Here is a 20685-nt window from a genome sequence, read left to right on the forward strand (position 1 = left end):
TCGTTGTCAGTGACAGTGAGCTCTTGACGGATGTGAACGAAAGGCCTTAGAGTCTCTTCTTCCATCTTGTCTAACGCCTTTTTATCCTCTTCTAGGGTGGCGTTCTTCAGTTTCTGCATAAGTGGGTCTCCATCATAGGCCTTCTCCACCTCCTCCATTGTCATCGCTTTTGGCACAGCTGTGGTGCACACGTAGCAAACATATTCTCGAGTGGCTCTGCTTTCTTTGGACTCCAAGTCAGAGCCTCGGACGTGTCTTGACAAATAGTCCGTGGGGTTGTCCTTTCCAGGGATGTGTTCCACCTTGTAGCTGTACTGCTGCAGTCTCAGATTCAGTCGTTCCAACCTGGCTGACAGTTTCGCACTTGGATTCTGGGGGATGGAGACTAGGGGCTTGTGGTCCGCCTTGATTGTGAATTCTCCTCCTGCTAGGTACACCCTGAAATGTTCCAATGCTGATACTATTGCCAACATCTCCTTGTCGATCTGGGGATATCGTTGTTCTGTCGGCGTGAGTGCTCGGCTATAGTAGGCCAAAATGCTGAGCTTACCCTTTCTTGATTCTTGAGTAAGCATGGCACCCAGTCCACTTGGACCGGCATCTGTGATGAGATGTGTCTCTTTGGTGTCGTCATAGTAGTCGAGCGAATGGCTGGCAGCCATTTCCATCTTGATCTTGTCTAGAGCCTCTTGGTGCTCTTTGTTCCATTTGAAGACGTTCTTGGCATGAGTCAGTGCTCGAAGAGGTTCGGCCATTTGCGCTAGTCTTGGAATGAACCTGCTGCTGTAGTTTACCATACCTAGTAGGCTCCGGACGTCAGATGGATTGCTCTGCGGGGCCATCCGAGTGACTGCGTCTACCTTGGCTGGGCCCACAGTGATGCCCGATGCTGAAAACACGTGTCCAAAGAACTTGAGAGTGCCTGCACCGATCACACACTTCTTGCCATTGAGGGTCAGCCCCGCATCCTGGAGGGCCTTTAGAACCAGGCGAAGTCTGTTGTCGTGTTCTTCTACTGTTCGCCCTGACACCAAAATGTCATCACTGATGTTGATTATGCCCTCTTCATCAGGAAGAACTTGTTGGACGACGTCTTGAAAGATTTTTGCAGCAGAGTTTACTCCGAAGGGAAGTCTCTTGTATCTTCTTAGTCGTTTGTGTGTTGAGAACGTGGTTATCTGCCTTGATAGTTCATCGAGCTCCAACTGATGGTAGCCCTCATTCAGGTCAAGTTTTGTGAAGTACTTGGCTCCATTCAGGATACCAATGACATCTTCCACCGTAGGCATGACATGCCTCTCTCGTTCTATCGCAACGTTGGGCTCTCTCATGTCCACGCACATCCTCACCGCTTGGGGGTTGTTCTGCTTCGGTACTACCACAATAGGGGAAACCCAAGGGGTCTGACCTTTGACTGGCTAAATAATGTCCAGTTCTTCTAGTCTCTTTAGCTCGTCTTCAACTCCTTTTCGCATCTTGAACGGAATTCTTCTGTGTGGGCGAGCGACTGGTTTGGCATCTTCCTTTATCTGGAGCTTGACCTGGAAATTCTGTAGTTTTCCCAATCCAGCGAAGAGGCTGGGGAACTCCTTAACAGGATCAACTTGGGATTTTTCTTCAATGCTATTCAGCACTTGAATGAGACCCAACCTTGTTGCTGTCTGGTAACTCAGAAGGGATGCATGATGTCCCTTGATGATGTATACACTCGTGTGGGTGGTGTTCTTTCGAGCTTTTATCTTGGCTTTGAACACCCCAACCACTGGAAGAGGTTGCTTCATTCCATAGGGCACTAGGCGGATGACGGTCTTTTCCAAAGGTGCTTTAAGCTTGTCCCTCCAAGTTGTTTCTCCAATTACGTCAACTCCTGCTCCAGAGTCCACGTAGACTTCGATCTCGACTCTTCTATTTCTACAGTCACGCTGGGGATCTTGGACTGTTTCTGCTGCACGTAGTACAGTTCTTCGGAAACGTCTTCGCTCCGAGTTGGTTCCAGTTCTTGAACCGTTCTGACTTGCTCTTGTTTGCGCGTTCTGCACACGTTGGCGAAGTGGTTTTTCTTGTTGCAATTGTGGCAAGTTGATCCCCATGCTGGACACTTCTCCTTGCCTCCGTCGTGTGGCCAACCTCTCCCGCAACACGTGCATGTCTTCGTCTGGGGGACTTCTTTTTTCTGTGTTTTTCGGGGCCACGGTTTCTTCTTTGGTGGTACCTTGTTCACCGGCACCGAAACTTTTCTCTCTATGTCGGCGGCTTGTCTCTCGGCGTTCTCGAGGCTGCGCCTTTCGAGCAATAGCCGCTCCAGTTTCACGTCCGGTTCTCGGAGCGCGTTTCTTCTCAGTTTCGTCGACGCGGTGCCTTCTATAACCTGTGACAGGACTTCTCCGCCCACGTCGGCGAACTCGCACGTTAGGGCTAGTTGCCGCAGACGCACATGAAACTGGTCGATAGTCTCTGCCGGTGTAGGACGCCGATCTCACTACCCCTCCGCTCCGACTACGGTAGTGGTTTTGGCGTACGCCAAAATCAATACCGTAGTCATTTCGGCGTACGCCATAGTCAATACCGTAGTCTTTTTCGCATACCCCAAACACACTACCCTTACGCCAAATTCAATACCTTGAATAACGTCGGCGGAGCAGGGGTTGAGCTCCGCATTTCGCTAAAACTGGCGGAAGTAACTTTCTGCAGCATAACACCCTGATTGTTTGTTGTTGTTTGTATGAGCGGCGGAACGCGCGCGGCAGGCGTTAATTAATTGTGATTGGCGTTGATACGGCTGACGGCGCGCAGAGCTGAAGGGCACAAGCAAGGAAGCTTGGAGTGATTCTGTGTCGATGTGATTTGACATCGTTTCTTTCTGGTTCTTCGATCATGGTGCAAATGCAGGTGCCCGACTCCCGAGCGATTCGAAGGCAAGAGTGGTAGCCTGTCCGCTGGTCTTTCAATCGCATGCCCTGTCGTCATTTTGGGCACAGCGGAAGAAAATAAGACGTTCACTATTTTAAATAGCGTGCGATCGGCCTGTCTAGGTTCTGGCGACACCGTTTCAGGCTGTAGATGAGAAAATTTAGCCACTACAGTACGACTGCTTGCCTGGGGTCTGTGCCTCACAACAGATCGAAACGGGTAGGGGTGGGGATCCCTGGCAGTGGGACCTTTCGCCGTACGAGCTGCGGTGCGCTAACACACTCGACCTCCGATACCCCCTTGGGTCACAGCGCTTGCTGAAAGAAGTTTGGATCGTTTTACGCAGATTTTGCAGTGCGTACGAGACGCGCAACAGCTACGTACTACGTCCTAGATGCCCAAACTGAGGCTCGCTACTTGTGCGCGGCTGTCGTGATCTGCAGCTGGGAACAGTATGCTCGCCATGAAAACGTTGCAGTGAGAAGTACGGAAAAGTAATACTATAAAAGTATAGTATCTAAAACTGGCTTACATTGTCACTGAACATATGGAAATAAAGCTGATTAGGAATGCCGATCAGATGGGTGGGAATGTTATATAATGTGCTCAAGTTATGTGTGGCGTCACGTCGGCACAGGGATTCAAACTGGTTGCCCCCACCCCCGCTCCTAAATTCTTCCAATGCTGCTGGCAGCTTTTTATATATATATATATACAGGGTGTCACAAAAGAAAATTTACACGGTCTTTTTTACCGCAAAAATAAACTAGGCATCGCCGAACGCTCATTCTCCGCCCAAATGTAGAGCTGGAGGTCACAACCAGATGCCAAAGTTTCAACCCGATCCGATAACTTAATCAAAAGTTATAAATGATTTTCTGAAAATTTCAATGGGAAAATGGCGGCCGACGGAGTTTTCAAAGACATGGGGCTCTATGGCACCAGAAACCGAAAACGAGCGAAAATGGGGTCCATTTTCCCATTGAAATTTTCAGAAAATCACTCATAACTTTTGATTAAGTTATCGGATCGGGCTGAAACTTCGGCATCTGGTTGTGACCTCTAGCTCTACCTTTGGGCGGAAAATGAGCGTTCGGCGATGCCTAGTTCATTCTTGCGGTAAAAAAGACAGTGTAAATTTTCATTTGTGACACCCTGTATATATATATATATATATATATATATATATTGTAACTTTAAAGGCCCCAACAGGAGCATTACATAAGGAGTGTGTGTGTGTGTGGGGGGGGGGAAGTACATGAAAAATACAAAAGATCAACATATGAACAGACAGGTGGCTGATACCTACAGGGCTGGTGAGTAATATAAACAGTGAGAACAAGTGTGTGTGAAATAAAACTGGTACATAAATACACTTGCTAAAAGAGTAATCGAAGCATTGCGGAACAAGACGGGGTTACCTAATGCTGGGCAAAACCAGGGTAATCACCGACTCACACCAAGCATACCGGAGCTTCCAGTCGGGCTCGGTGCCCTGAAAAGCGCTGCAGGTGCTCAAAAACAAAAGACCCCCAAAGGAGCCCATAGAATTTAAATGGGTACCTGCCCACTCCGTGGTAGAGGGCAACAAACTTGCTCACCAGCAGGCCTGCGCGCTGACTTACCGGGCCACAGCCATGGAAGAGGTGCAGGACCAACCCATGGTGACCTAAAAGGAAATACTAGTCGCACCCTACTGCAAGACCCTAGATGACACGTTGCTGACACATGAGGAAGTTCTTCACCCAGGGATGAGCAGGCACAAAGAACCCTCGGTGAACCTGGACCTGAAAAAAGATGCAGCACTGCGTTTTTTGAAGGCTAGCCCTGTTCCGTTTGCAATGTGTACCGCAGTGGAGGCAGAACTCTGGATGCTCCAAAGCTAAGGCATAATCTAGCCAACACAACACTGAACGCTGTTGAAAAACTGGCGGTAAATCTGATGCGGGCTGTAACAAATTTTGTGGTGAGCGTGCTTGGAGGCACTATTTTTTCAACAGTGTACCTCACTAATAATAATAATAATAATAATTTTTATTTCCACGAGAAAGTTTGCCCACTCAGCGGCGTGCGAGGCTAGACAGAAAGGTTAATACCCTTACGCATGTGCGCCTGCTAGCCCGCCGCTGAGTAGGTATAAACATAAACAAACTGTAGTCGTAAGTACAAGATAACACATATACACGTATGGAAACAATGAATAATCAGAGGGGAAGATAAGAAAACTCGCTGTGCCCCAACCCACCCCCACGCAGACCGCGGCAGAGGCCCCAGCCACAAGGCATTCCACTAGCTGTGTGTGACAGTGGAGACAGCAGATATGCTCACCATAAACACCATCAAAGAACGACACAGAGTGAAAAGGATGCTCTTGAAAATTTCGGCTGCCGCGGCAATTTTTCAGCTCTGCAAGGAGACAGTCCTAGCAGGAAAACCCATCATGGAATTCTACCTGGGTAATGTTGTTGTGACGATCTGGATCGGTCATCAAGATAAATGGGCACCGTGCTCAGGAGAGACATGTCAACGTCATCAACTACCATGCCAAAACTACTTCTTTTATTTCGATCATGAGCGCTCGCACGAGCCGCCTCAGAGCGATGTCTCTTGCAGCTCGTCACGTGCCAAGGGTTTTAAGCGTCGACCTGATATCACGCTGCCATGCAACAAACATTAAACAAATATTGCATTGAGCAATATGCACATGATTAAATAATGATATACATACGACGTGATAAATGAGAAAAAAAACTTATAAAGTTTACAAAATTCAGTTCCCAGGTAGAGGCTGCACAAATTTGACGACCGGCTTCAGTTTCTCCACATGCACTACATTGCGGCCAGTACCGTCCACGAGTTCAAGCTCGTAGTTCACGGGAGAGAGCCGGCTCACGATTTGGCGAGGGCCAGTAAATCATAGTGTTACCTTGACTCTGATGAGTGGGCTCTCCTACAACTCGAGCTAGTCCTTAAAAAGAACATGCATGTGCCACTGTCAAAGTCGCTTTCTTGCTTTTCTTGAGCAAGCTTGATTTGTCTGGAGGTCACCTTCCGAGCTGCGTACTGCTATCAAATGTGACACCAACGTTGGTGCTGAGGGTTGACAACTTTCCAAGGTTCTGAGACAGAAGTCCCCTGGCAAAAAAAGGCTTAATCAACGGAAAATGTGGTCAGTGTTCGCATTGCTGAGCTTAATTGTCTTGATGCCCACTGCAGCACCAGAGGTGATGTAACAAACTACTAATGACACCTTCCAGGCAATAGGCGCATCAGGTTTTCACTTTTCTTCGTCAACAATGCAATAGACTCAAAGTGCTGTTGCCATTCCAGAAATTCTTGGGTCAGCTCTTGCCGGCATCACGTGACAAAGTGGCCGCGTCTCTTACAAATGAGACGGAGCGGACGAACTTCAGGGTATTGGGACGAAGAACATTGAAAGTCCCGCAAAGTTTTTGACACATGCTGCTTCTTTTGCTTCCCAGTTGCAGAAGTGTGCTGGTGACGATTGCTGTCGTCAGCGTTCCGATGAGGCAGTGGCCGGCCCTGCTTCAAGAGCAGGAAGGAGTGCGCTTTCTTTGTCCCTGCGCAGCTTGCACTCGCTCTGCAGCGAGAGCCAAAACCGGTGTCTTTGGTTGGCTGAAGACAACCTGGTCAAAGCAAAGGAAAGAGTCCAGCAACTCATTCAACGAAGCGAAGCGCCTGTCGAAGCATGCTTTCGTGCTTTGTGGAAGAGTGTGGCCAGGATAACCTTGCATTTCTCCGCCTTCGTCTCTGGGTAGCTGCACTCATGGATGAGCTCCAGTAAATAGAAGGCGGAGTTGGTGCAGGACTCTCCCGAGTGCTGACTTGTGCTGAACATCTTTTGTTTTGCCTCAGCTTCGTTGTCCAGGTTGTAACGACGACGGAAAGCTTTCTTCATTTGCTTCTACATTGTTAGCTTGGCCGTCTTGAGGTGGTACATAATCTACATGGAGTCCTTAGATGGTAGCTTGGATACAATCAATGGGATGGCCTCACCTGGTGCAACTTTAAACGTCTGGAACCTGAAATTTATCTGGTGAAACCAGGCGATGATGTCCGTGCGCAGCCGAGAAACCGAGCTGACAGTCACGTTGGTCAGCGACTGCAGTGTCTGCGGCTGACTCAGCTTGAACAGGAACCCTCTTCCTAGGTGCTTTGGACCTTTTTTTCTTTGCGGACTCTTGGAACAGTGTTTGTCAGAGTTCATGCTGCACGAAAACTCCGAGGACGAGGTTTTCGGCATCCTTGCCTCGAGCTGATCAAGACGATCCATGATGCTGACAGGTGCCAGCAGGCAAATTCAGTGTTGCCTGTAGCTGTGCGTTGAAGAATCTGAACGCAGACATTTTGAGCAGACTGCCTTTCCTGCGGGCAAGGATGAGCCCAACCCACCCACAGTTCTGCTCATGTTGCAAGCGTTGACAAGGGCGCTATAGTCTGTTGCAGGTCAAGAATAGCATGAGAGTGGAGAAGAGGAAACCACCTCTACTTGCCATGATAGGTGGTTTGCTTCTCTCCAGTGTTCGCTCCGCCAATGTCGAGAGAGAGGGACAGAGACTTCTGCTATTCTTGACCTGCAGGAGACTCTAATTATGTTCCAGAAGCTGGCAGAAAAGACCACATAGAATTTCACCCTTTCGCACGTGTATGAAGCAGTTCAGATTAGAAATGTCGGAGGCCCCAGAGAGGATATTTTTGACCTATTCAAGGGTTTTGTTACACTGCTGCTGCCGCTATTCATTCTGAGAGCTGCAGTCCTCTGCACGCGTGATAACCCCGCTGTGGGCCTGTGCGTGCAGTACACGAAACGGCACCACCTGTCTTGTGCACAGCCGTCTGTCCCCTGTGAGCAGTTATGACGTCACCAAGCATGTGCACAATAGCTGGTGAGATCAGTGTGTTGGTGACATGATGCTGTTTAATGCAGGGATCATGTGTTGTGATACCAATGGATCCACGGTCTGGGTCGCTGACTCTGGTGCACTCCGTATACCTCAGAATCATCGCCATGAAAGCCTGTGCCAGAAGCTATACATCTAATGGCCAGGAATTGGGGAAAATAGCATATATGGGTGTAGCACAATATGGTCCCAGACAATATGGTCCCAGACAAAATGGTCCCGGACAATATGGTCCCAGACAAAATGGTCCCGGACGATATGATCCCAAACAATATGGTCCCAAGCGCAAACCTGGACAAAATGGTCCCGAGTAAAATTTCCGACACATTTGACGCACTGTCTAAAATGTCACTGATATCTGCAGCGATTACTTTTAACGGTCTATTCGTCACATGTCGATTCGTCATAGGGGGAATAAAGGCAATCTACCGTGCAGATACCGCATGTTTTGATGCAATGTTAGAAAATATGAATGGAAAATAATAAACATGCTTCTGAACACATGACATGTTTTATTACGTTCTTACAAAAAGTCTACCCTTCTTTGATGCTGTTTGGCCTCAGCAGCCCTTGCGCCATAAAAACCCAATCCAGTCCAAAAGGTCTACGGTCTTGAAACGGCACTTGGCCCACGCCTTTCAGAGGGTCATTCATGATACGGCTCAATTGTTTGTACTGTATGCAGATTGTTTGAAGTTTCTGTTGCATTTCTCAGTAGACTGGTTGAAACTCAAGTTGAACACACGAAAAGTAGAACAAATGGCGAAAATTATGCGTGAAAAATATAAACTCTAGATTGACAAACGGCTCGCAATATAAGTATTTTGCGAATGCATTTAATAACATAAACCTGTGAAGACCAAGCAATTAAAAAAGTAACTTTAAAATAACCAATGGCTCATGTCACAAATGTTTACCAAAAATAAATACATGCAATCTACAAACCTGTGAAAAGCAAGAAAAAAAATAAAAATGCAGTGAAACCAACATGGGACCATTTTGTGCGGCCTGGCACTTGGGAACCATTTTGTCCGGGGCCATATTGTCTGGGATCATAAGGTCCGGGACCATTATGTCTGGATCCCATACTCAATGCCAAACAACCAGAAAGCCAAGCTAAAAACACTGACATTGAGAATGGCCAACGTCCTGGAATGAAATTCACACAGGCTTTACTGGTTCAGTGATGAAAAGCATTTCAGGTTGTTATACACCTGGGTCCATATCACAAGAGCGAATGACATTTTAGCGAACGGCGACATTTGAGCGAATGGTCGTTTTAGCGAATAACGGGGTTTGCGCGTTAACCCATCCGTCGTAGGGAGCCTCCCTAATCCGTCGCGCTGCGCTTTACGCCGCTTCGCGGCGACAGTCTGCGGCAACTCATTACAAAAATATGAACTCATTTGGCCCACCCGAAAACGCCGCTTCGCGGCGTCCGACTATTCGCTAAAGTGTACGTCGTTCGATGAAACGTGGGCGTTCGCTAAAACGTAATTCGACCAAGAGAGTGCCTCCCTATACACCTAATGGCTGGGATAGCAGCATGTCGTCGAGCGTAGTAATCAAGGATTTATGGTCTTTGTTAGACACAATTGAAGTGTTAATAAAGGTTTGTTTGGGCAACGGAGCTGCTTTAAGTTACCATGATTTATTGCATGAATATCATCTGAGTCACCAGCGCACCTCATCATCGGCAACTCACAGGCTGAGCAGATGCTACAGGAGCTCAAGCAATTGCAAGGGCAACTACAGTAGATCAAAAAATTTCAGGTTTATGATTGGTTAAACGTCATGTAGGTACAACAGCGCAAAACAAAGAGGACTAAGGAAAGAAACACCACAGGACGAACGATGCACTAGTCCTGTGGAGCTAGTCCTCGTTGTTTTGCACTGTTTTATGTTTAGCCTTCAATAAAGTGACCAGATGTCTCCATTTAGGCGGGGACAGATATCGCTTTTCCGACCAAGGTCGCTGTCCCGCCAGCGGGCTTGTGGGACATCGCGCTTTTTCTTTTTTTTACGGGCGAAGCTTCTTAGGGGCTAGCCATGTCCGTATGTCCATCCGATGTCCGGCGTCGGGTGCTCGTGCTCACGAGCACGTGAGCACATGCTCCCGAGCACGTGAGCACATGCTCCCGTGCTCGTGTAGGGCAAGAAACAACCGCATCTCCACGTGGTGAATGATGTTGATGGGGCGAAGCTCTGGTGGTGCTTGTCTGCGTAGACGCTGAGCCGCAGCATGCCGAGCCTTTCGTTCGTTTTCATCCATGTCAGAAAGAGAATGTGTGGTATGGAACGTGGTTATATCATTTGAGCATTTGACCGCAGCGTGACATGGATGAAAACTAACGAAAGGCTCGGCATGCTGCGGCTCAGCGTCTACGCAGACAAGCACCGCCAGAGCTTCGCCCCAATCAACATCATTCACCACGTGGAGATGCGGTTGTTTTGGGTAGCGGACATTTCATCGAACGCGCCGTTTCATCGAACGCCGTTTCATCGAATGAATGGACATTTCATCGAACGCCGTTTCATCGCGCTAAGGGCCGTTTCATCGAATTTCTCTGTATCGAGTTTTGGGGCATAACAGTGCTTTATAGATGTTTTACCTTACATTTGTTAAGACAAAAGTAGTCACTTGTGAAACTGTGTTTAAGGTGGAGTCAAACTACTAGAAATAAAAACCATTGGTATAAAAAAAAATTAAAAAAATGGGTATGCGACTTACTGAAAAGTTTTACTCGTGTACACGACAGAAAACATGACACTGGAGGTAAAGGACCGACACTTCAAACACTTTTAGGTTTCTGTGTCATTTTTTTACCGGCAGTCTGGGGGTTTCAGTAATGTGCAATTCACACCAGCTCGTTTGCACATTTACGTTTAGTTGAAGGTTTATTCACGGAAAGCATTTAACTGCCAGGGCAGCACGCTTATAACATAACGATACTCTGCCAGGAGAGCACACAAAATAAAACATAACGATACTCTGATTATCAGCTTTATGCTCAAATTGAACGTTAATTCTGCTTTTTTTTTTTTTTTAGTTTTCCAACTATACAGAGACAAAAGCTGCACAAAGTTTCAGCCAACATTGTTCCGGGCTACACCTGGACTGGAATCACCTCCCCTTCACTGTTAACTTTATCACCGGCCCTTTTGCCTATGAATGATACTCAGGGCGCTTTCTTATGAAGGCCAACCCGCACCAGACAATAGTAATTAGCCCTGGCTGTACTCTGTCACCAAAGAAGACAAGAACCCTTTCGGATCCTCACATAACCCAAGGTACACGCTGTCAGACAATAAAACACTACCCGCTTCCCAGAAAGCACATCGTGCTTTCTGTTGTTTTTTTTTTTTTGTCTCATTTTTAATTGTTTTATGTGACATGGAGTGGGGTCATTGTTTTATGGAGGCCTTCTTCTCGAAGCAGGATATGTTCACAATGGAACTTATCTCGTCACTGCACCCTGTGATTTAAAAAAGAGAGAATTAGATGACGTTGTGTATAAAAATTAAAATAAATTACAAAAATATTACCGGCTGTAACGGCGCTCGATGAAAGGGCGTTCGATGAAACGGCTTCGATGAAACGGTGTTCGATGAAACGGCGTTCAATGAAACGGTGTTCGATGAAACGGCTTCAATGAAACGGCGTTCGACGAAATGTCCGGACCCAGGTTGTTTTCACTTCGGCTGCCCCGAACCCAGAATAGATGAAAGACACGGTTAAACAAAACTATCGCACCAGTAGGTTGCTTTCCCTGATGAAGGGACAAAATATGCTTGGCAAAGAAGATGCTGGTGCTGAAGGTTAATTTGCATATGACATCCCAATTCCCATTAGATTCCAATTGGAATTTAAAATTGGTACCAGTTGGGTTTTCAGACAACCAATTTATCCGTGCCAAATGGCAGCTGAATTCGCTAAGGGGAAGCTCATTGCCATCTTCTCTAAACTGGGTTCTCAAGGGATTCAATAAACCGGGGTCGGTAAAACGGCGTTCGCTAAAACGAGCTTCTCTAAACCGGATGCCTCCGAATTATTAAATTCCAATTGATGAGACCCATTGGCCAATGTGCTGATTGGAACCCACTAAAACCAATCGATTCCGGTTAAAACCAGTTAAAATTCCAATTGGATCTAATGAGAATTTTAGCTGGGGATCTACCATACTAAGAAATATTCTAACCAAATGTATTAGATGTGTATACCAAACAGTATGCAAATGGCAATTAAGGAAATGTTTTCATAGTGTATACGGAATAATAAAAAGGAGTGATTTGTATACCAAATTTAAACTTTTCAAGTCTCGCAACACAATAATACCCCCTCCCCCCTGCAGCACTAGGATTTACTCATGTATACACCGTGGCACGTAGCCAGGAGAGAGACCCATGGCGCCCGGGCTCCCCCCGAAATCTTCCATTTTGCTGGGACCACCTCTCACCCCTTCCCCTTATACAGAATTTAGTCATGGGCGGGCGCCCCCCGAAACAAAATCCTGGCTATGTGCCTGCACCGTGCAATGGCTTAAATGTCGGCTAAATATTGCTTTGCGGCGCTTTTGGAATATGTGCCTAATAACATGCCCTAACCGATCTGTACTCACGCACAATAATCTCCATAATACCTCACCCCCTTCCTCCTCATGCCTTCCACATCTGTCAGTTGGGAGAGCTGGACCGCCCCACCCCGGGAAGCACAACTGACATGGCCCCAATTAGTGTCACACATTCTCAACGTCGCAGGGACCACGCTGCCGCCCTCACTACCAGCATCTTTTTGACCGCTAATGATTGAGATGCAGATAATGCGGACGAAGCATCATTGTAAATAAAATTTGTCTCCCTCTCCCTCCTAGCTGTTAGCCAAACGTCTCCAATTAGATAAAAGTAATTGGTTTTTCGGCTAAATGGATACAAGCTCCCAGCATGTTAGATTTCCTCACACTTAGCATGGACTAACCACTAGGGCTGCATGTGACCCCCCCCCCCCCCCCCGAGGTCACGTGACCCCCTCTGAGACACCCCCCCCCCCCAAGGTCACATAACCCCCCCTCCCCCCCCCCCCCCCCGGAGGAGATTCAAGAATGAGGAGAGGAGGAGGATAAGGAGGAGAGGGGGGAGGAGGGATATACCTTCCCTTCACTACTTCCCTCCTCCTCCTCAAGAGCTGCGCTCTAATTCGGCATTATAGGGAGTTGTAAACCTCTTTCACTTTTTAACTCGAGATTAAAGAAAGAATATTTTATATGGCAAGATTTGTAAATTCACTCAATTAGGTATGATTGGCTGTCTCTATAGGATTCATTTTATATCAGATCCGTCGTTTACCTGCCATCCCATGACATCGGACCTTCTGAGGTCACAGTTCATAAATATTTGATAGTTAAACTTACCTTATAAATGAATAAGTAGAACAACCTTCACGATTTTAGCTGGGTTTTCGTCTAAGCATATAATGCAGTGAAAGGCATGGGAAAACTTTTCAATGTTCAAATTGAAAATATTTGGCCAAAATTTTTCACTTCAAACTCAAAATCCACTATTTGCATGACTATAACTTAGAATATAAACTGTTTTTCAAAATTGTCATCGGCCCACATCAGTTAATGTTTTTGTTTATTTTTGACCCCGAAACGATTGAGGACACGGATGATCGCATAATTACCTCACGGGATATAGTCGGAAGCAGGCCTGAACGTAGCGGGTCAAACAGTTTCGAAAGAATATACAGGAAAGGAGACAAAGTGAGGCCTTCTGGTGCTCAACGAGAATGTACGACGACCACTGCGGTGTCTGTGTCCAAAAAGCCATCTGTGGTTCCACAGCAAAGTGTCCAACCATTGAGGTGTTTCTTGAGGTTATCAACGAAAAAGGATATTTCATTTGAACCTGCCTTCGTGTTTACTCGAGCGGCTCTGAAGAGAACAAATAAGTGAAACAAGCGCCGGCTTTCTGCACAATGTGGGGACGGCTTCCTTAAAAACTAATAGGGAAGAGGAGACGGTGACCCGCTGGGTGTAAGAATGACAGCGCACATCCTACAAAGGCGAAAAGAGAGGGAGAACACTCAGAGACATATTGCACGAGCACCGACACCTGCAAATGGTCCCCACATGAGAAGAGTGAGACAAAGTTGGTGAAACGGACATTGTTCGCCGCCCCTACCACTGTGGGTGCTGCTTCCTTTATCTCCTGGTTTCGTACTGACTCGATTCTCAGTCGTGTGCTAAACCAGACAATTTTTTGTTTGTTTAATGCGTGGAGTTACAGTTACAGTTACCCAATACAAAAGAAACAGTCTTACAGTTACAAGTTACCAGCAGTAAAGAATAACTTGTTACCAAAAAGTAACTCTAGTTACCAGTAACGCATTACTAGTAGCAAGTTACTGCCCAAGACTGCTTGTCATGCACGGTCTGGATACGAGTGCTTCGCTTCGCTCTTACCAGCGCTTTGGTCGTATAAAAAGTGGCCTTTGGAGCGTCATCTTCGATGTCGCTCATCAAAAGCATTGGCTTATCAATTATTGCAAATAAATTATGCATATCAAAATGCTGAAATGGCGAATCACACAAAAAAAAGAAACACCCTTTGGGTTTAAATTTTTCTAATTTCTCAGTTTACCTTTCTTCTTACTGTATAGTGTAACAAATAAAATAATATTGTTTTGGTTTGTGATTTCTTAAGTCCAATTTTTGTACTGTGACGAGAAAGTAACGGCGTTACTCTTTTTGCAGTAACTGTAACATTTTACTTTTTGAAGCCGGTGACTGTCACTGTAACAGTGTTACTTTTCCCCCCTAGGTAACTGTAACTGTAACACTGTTACTTTTTGCTGTTAACGTGCCCACGACTGATGACTAGGTTCAATTTCTTTGTTATGCTCTGGTAGTAAACACCGGGCTATGGGGACAAGTTCAAATAAAGTACCCCTTATAGTTTGATCTCCTGCCCATCGTATTATCGGGCACCGAACAATGGTTCTGAGCACTGCGACACTTTGCGCACCATACTGCTCGACATTTAGAGTCTTTACCCAAAAGGAGACTTTGCTATCTTTGACGACTTAAATTTTCCAAACATTGACTGGGTTCATCTTACCACGAGCAGCTCGAATGCTGCGCGAGAGTTTTTCATGTTTGAATTTTAACCTCACCCCAGTTGTTGAACAACCCACCTGTGGTGACAATATTCTTGACCGTACCCTTACAAGCACACCAGAAATAATAAAAACTGTCAACTGTGTTGCTGGCTTAAGTGACCACGGCATCTTGATCATCGAGTTATCTATCCCTTTGCCGACGCTGAGCCCAACTGTTCAAACAATTCGTGAGCTATAACAAAGGTGATTACTACGTCACCATAAATCGGAACGTGTCATCGTTCTATCAGTTGTATGTCAAAAACCTTTGTTCAAGATCGGTGGAAGAAAACTGGTTACTATTTAAAAACAAACTTGATAACCTAACTCAGCAGTTTGTTCCGAATGTTATTGTAAACAGCGACGGGCATAACCCCTGGTACAATAAAACTTCACGATCATTATAAATAACAAAAAGAAGCGCATGTATAAAAGAGCTAAAAGAGTAAATAATAACAAAGTCTGGGACGATTATTTTTCATGTCTCAAATCTTGTACAGAGCGTAAAGTTGACGAAAAAGAAGTTATTTTCTTTGAACCTGCAAGAATTCTGCTAAAGTAACCCCCAGAAGTTCTGGAAGGTATTTTCACCCAGAGATAATACTGACTCTATCCGACTAAAGAATGAAAATGTAAACGTTGTGTGAGCCACATTGCACTACCGCTTTAAATAAGTATTTCTCTTCCATACTATCAAACGAAAGCATTGATCATATATTAAGTTTGCCTTGCTCTGGTTTTGAGCCCATGGCCCCCATTGACACTAACATTTCTGCTTCCAGAATGCTTTGACTTATAGAAGGGTTAAAACTCTCATCATCATCTGGTCCAGGCAATATTAGCCCCAAAGTTCTTAGCAACACCAAAGTAATATCTGTGAATTCCTCAGATTCATATTTTCTTAGTCATCACAGCAGGATTGCCTATACTCCGTTTCACCTTCAGTCCGAGCGCAGCAAACGCTAGGAGCTATCCCAGCCAATTCAGCGTTGAGAGAGTGTCATGTGACCTTGAGCTCCCTGCGTCGCTCTGGCCAACCGAAAGGTCACGCGATTTTTTCCCGACGTCCAGTCGGACTGAAGGTGGAACGGAGTACACCATTGGACTGGAAGCTGGGGAAGGTCATTCCGGTCTTTAAAAGCGGTAATCGTGTGCTGGACTCAAACTACCATCTCATATCATATTTAGAAGCCAATCATATTTTTTACAATCATCAACATGGATTTCAAAGAGGTTTTTCATGCGAAACGCAACTCTTTGAACTCAAACACAAGTTAATCACTAACCTTGACTCGCAGGGCCAAACCGATGCTGTATTCCTTGACTTCTCGAAGGCATTCGAAAGAGTTCCCCATCGTCATCTAATTTCAAAACTTTCTATCCTGGGTATTGACCCTTTGGTCCTTCCTTGGATTCGTGACTTTCTATTTTCTCGCACTCAGTTCACTGTGGCTAACAACCATATGTCAGATATTACTAACGTTATATCTGGGGTTCCACAGGGGGCATTACTAGGTCCACTACTGTTTCTTATTTTTATTAACGACTTATCAATTGTAGTCTGTCTCTTCGCTTACGATTGTGTCCTATATTGCAAAATTAATTTGTCTGATGACCATTTGAATCTTCTGAGTGACCTTGACCTGATTCATGCCTGGTGCTCCAAATGGCTAATGTCATTAAACATGTCAAAATGTAAATTACTTTGCTTTACTTGGAAACATGTAACATCATATTTTTCGTATTCCATTGGCTCTGGACTAATCATCTCTGCCTGCCTCCATCTATAAATATTTTGGTGCAACACTACCTAATCACTTAACCTGGAATAACCACATTGAAACAGACTCAGCAGAGGCTTTGCGCACTCTCGGGTACATCAAAAGAAATCTGAAGGCGCCACCATCTCATCTCCGGAAAATGGCATACGAGACTTACGTTGGACCAAAGTTGGAGTATGCAGCAGCAATTCGGAATGCTCATCAAATTTATCCCATTAACCATCTTGAGTCAGTTCAAGATCGCACGGCCAGGTCGATTCTTAATGACCATTACCGAAGAACTAGTGTCTCTGCACTGAAATGCCCGCTATATAAGTCGCGCCACAAGATATATCATGCTTAACCCCATTTCATAAAATTTTCTATTATAATCCAATGCTTCATAACTCACTCGTACTTCCTCCTTGAAGAGCATCGTCTCGACTAAATCACCCATGTCACGTATCTCGGATCACAAACTACTTCAACCAATCAGAGAGAGAGAGAGAATAAACTTTTAATCTGAGCATTTCAGCACGGTGGTCTGTGCCAGAAGGAAGGGCTTCCCTTTTCACGAGATACTATATGCTGCCTTATCTGCCTGGCCCCTGTTGACCAATTGAAGCTGATCCTCCAGGGCGGGCTGGACAGCAAGTTCTCCCATCGCTCTACAGGGGAAAGGGTGGTGGGTGGTCTTGATTGAATTTACACTCACGTATGTTGTGGCGGAGGGCTCCTATCTCTTGGCATACTGGGCAGTTCCCACTGTATTGAGTGATGAACATATGCGACTGAGTGAAAGGGGGTGGGGGAAGGACCCCGACTGAATTTTCCTATACGCTACTTGTTCCTCCAGCGTTAACTTAGGATGCGGGGCTGGCAGTCTTCGCCTTTCTTTGCAGTAGAATGCGAATAGTATTTCCTATTAGGTGACCATGGGTTGGTCCTGCACCTCTTCCACGGCTGTGGCCCGGTAAGTCAGTGCACGGGCCTGCTGGTGAGGAAGTTTGTTGCCCTCTACCACGGGGGGGGGGGGGGGGGGGGGGGGGGGCAGGTACCCATTCAAATTCTATGGGCTCCTTTGGGTTTTTTTTTGTTTTTGAGCACCTGCAGCGATTTTCAGGACACCAGGCTCGACTGGAAGCTCCGGTATGCTTGGTGTGAGTCGGTGATTACCCTGGTTTGGCCCGGCAATAGGTAACCCCGTCTTGTTCCGCAATGCTTCGATTACTCTTTTAGCAAGTGTATTTATGTACCAGTTTTATTTCACACACACTTGTTCTCACTGTTTATATTACTCACCAGCCCTGTAGGTATCAGCCACCTGTCTGTTCATATGTTGACCTTTTGTATTTTTCATGTACTTCCCCCCCCCCCCACACACACACACACTCCTTATGTAATGCTCCTGTTGGGGCCTTTAAAGTTACAATAAATAAATAAATATATATATATATATATATATAAAAGCTGCCAGCAGCATTGGAAGAATTTAGGAGCGGGGGTGGGGGCAACCAGTTTGAATTCCTGTGCCGACGTGACGCCACACATAACTTGAGCACATTATATAACATTCCCACCCATCTGATCGGCATTCCTAATCAGCTTTATTTCCATATGTTCAGTGACAATGTAAGCCAGTTTTAGATACTATACTTTTATAGTATTACTTTTCCGTACTTCTCACTGCAACGTTTTCATGGCGAGCATACTGTTCCCAGCTGTAGATCACGACAGCCGCGCACAAGTAGCGAGCCTCAGTTTGGGCATCTAGGACGTAGTACGTAGCTGTTGCGCGTCTCGTACGCACTGCAAAATCTGCGTAAAACGATCCAAACTTTTTTCAGCAAGCGCTGTGACCCAAGGGGGTATCGGAGGTCGAGTGTGTTAGCGCACCGCAGCTCGTACGGCGAAAGGTCCCACTGCCAGGGATCCCCACCCCTACCCGTTTCGATCTGTTGTGAGGCACAGACCCCAGGCTAGCAGTCGTACTGTAGAGGCTAAATTTTCTCATCTACAGCCTGAAACGGTGTCGCCAGAACCTAGACAGGCCGATCGCACGCTATTTAAAATAGTGAACGTCTTATTTTCTTCCGCTGTGCCCAAAATGACGACAGGGCATGCGATTGAAAGACCAGCGGACAGGCTACCACTCTTGCCTTCGAATCGCTCGGGAGTCGGGCACCTGCATTTGCACCATGATCGAAGAACCAGAAAGAAACGATGTCAAATCACATCGACACAGAATCACTCCAAGCTTCCTTGCTTGTGCCCTTCAGCTCTGCGCGCCGTCAGCCGTATCAACGCCAATCACAATTAATTAACGCCTGCCGCGCGCGTTCCGCCGCTCATACAAACAACAACAAACAATCAGGGTGTTATGCTGCAGAAAGTTACTTCCGCCAGTTTTAGCGAAATGCGGAGCTCAACCCCTGCTCCGCCGACGTTATTCAAGGTATTGAATTTGGCGTAAGGGTAGTGTGTTTGGGGTATGCGAAAAAGACTACGGTATTGACTATGGCGTACGCCGAAATGACTACGGTATTGATTTTGGCGTACGCCAAAACCACTACCGTAGTCGGAGCGGAGGGGTAGTGAGATCGGCGTCCTACACCGGCTCTTGCTTCGCTTGCCGAAACACATGTCTCTCGAAAACTGCGTTCTTTTTTGGCGCGAAGTGAGCTTTCAATTTCTCGACCGCAGTTTCGTAAAGAGTGCCCGTGTTCGGGAGCGTGATGAAAATGTCGTGAACGGCTTCTCCCGCGAGGTGCAGCAACAGTGCACGCTTTCTTTCGTCGTTCGTGACGTGGGAGGCGACGAGATAATTCTCGAATCTTGCATGCCATCGAATCCAGCGCTGAAACACAGAAGTTGGATCAGCATGCGGATCGAACGGTGGAATGCTCGGGACGCGAAGGTCCATGGCGACTGCTTACTTGGTTCTAGGGCAGCTTCTTTGTTTAGCTCTCGACCGGCGTGTTCTTGCTCTCGGGTCTCTTTCGGCGTCTTCTCTAGACGTTCTGTCGAGCTGGATCTTCTTGCGGTGTTCCCCGGCATCCCATTCTCGTCGCCAGACTTGTAGTGTCGTTTGTGTGTTGCCGAGGGAGACAACCAGGTAACGAACGAAAACTCATTACTTTATTTTACGTCGTAGCCCTTGTGCGTCTGACCTCCGACGCGCCGCCATGCATTCTCTCCCTCCGTCATCCCCTCGCCTTTGGGCTCTCCTCCCGCATGCCGGACAGCGGGGATATGGCGCCATCTGGTTCTTGGACACCACACACCCTTAAAGGACGGCGTTATTCCGAACACCTTTCAATTAGGGAGTGATTCCACTGAACACCTTTTTATTAGGGCGTTATGCCTGCGCAGTACGCCCTCTAAATTGTGTGTATCAGCGCCAGAAAGGGAAATAAAAAAGGCGCGATTACCAACACCCATAAAGTAGGGCGTAATAACCCAAAAGAGTGCACGAGAAAATGACTGGAAATGCCTGGTTCACTTTTTATTTTGTTAATCAAGGTTCTAACGGGTTCTACAAAATTCTCAATAGACGATTGCAAACAGGTCATCTGGCCGCAGCCATGTCTCTGCTTATGCGGGCAAGTGCGTGCAATTACAAACGTGCCAAAGGGCAAAGCTACGTTCACGCGCACGTCATCAAACTTGGCGAAGGCAAGACTGAAAGAAATAGTTCTCTTTTATCCTCGCAATTCCACCACGACCGAGACGCTTCTAAACCAGTGGCGGTCCGTGCGTGTAAGGCATAAATATTTCAACCGGATACTGTTTCATAACCCCTTCAAATTGTACAACCGAAGGCCCTAGTTGAATCTCCAACTGTACTTTTCTTGTGACGTTTATGCTTCCTTGCACTGGTGACGTGGACAAAACTGACAGGCTTGTAAAGACAATACGACCGGGAGTTGACGTAAGC

General features: G+C 46.5%; 2 protein-coding genes across 2 annotated transcripts; both read right to left on the bottom strand.

Annotated features, from left to right (window-relative positions):
• Window positions 1-1418: 1418 nt before the first annotated feature.
• Window positions 1419-1781, bottom strand: LOC121838228. Its single transcript, XM_042294325.1, has one exon. It carries the CDS (start codon window positions 1779-1781, stop codon window positions 1419-1421), a length of 363 nt encoding a protein of 120 aa, XP_042150259.1.
• A 74-nt stretch (window positions 1782-1855) lies between these two features.
• Window positions 1856-19712, bottom strand: LOC121838229. The gene is made up of 3 exons (XM_042294326.1): window positions 19363-19712; window positions 17167-17172; window positions 1856-2452 (listed from the first exon to the last, which is right to left on the bottom strand). The coding sequence occupies exons 1-3, from the start codon at window positions 19669-19671 to the stop codon at window positions 1856-1858; spliced, it is 912 nt and encodes a 303-aa protein (XP_042150260.1). The 5' UTR covers window positions 19672-19712.
• Window positions 19713-20685: the final 973 nt, after the last annotated feature.

Source organism: Ixodes scapularis, unplaced genomic scaffold (genome assembly GCF_016920785.2).
Source record: "Ixodes scapularis isolate PalLabHiFi unplaced genomic scaffold, ASM1692078v2 PGA_scaffold5__190_contigs__length_132052651, whole genome shotgun sequence".
NCBI classification, from domain to species: Eukaryota; Metazoa; Arthropoda; class Arachnida; order Ixodida; family Ixodidae; genus Ixodes; species Ixodes scapularis.

What these genes read in the sequence shown, in the direction of transcription:
- LOC121838228 (XM_042294325.1), bottom strand. Translation starts at nt 1,781, where the DNA reads ATGAAGCAACCTCTTCCAGTGGTTGGGGTGTTCAAAGCCAAGATAAAA.
- LOC121838229 (XM_042294326.1), bottom strand. Translation starts at nt 19,671, where the DNA reads ATGGACCTTCGCGTCCCGAGCATTCCACCGTTCGATCCGCATGCTGAT.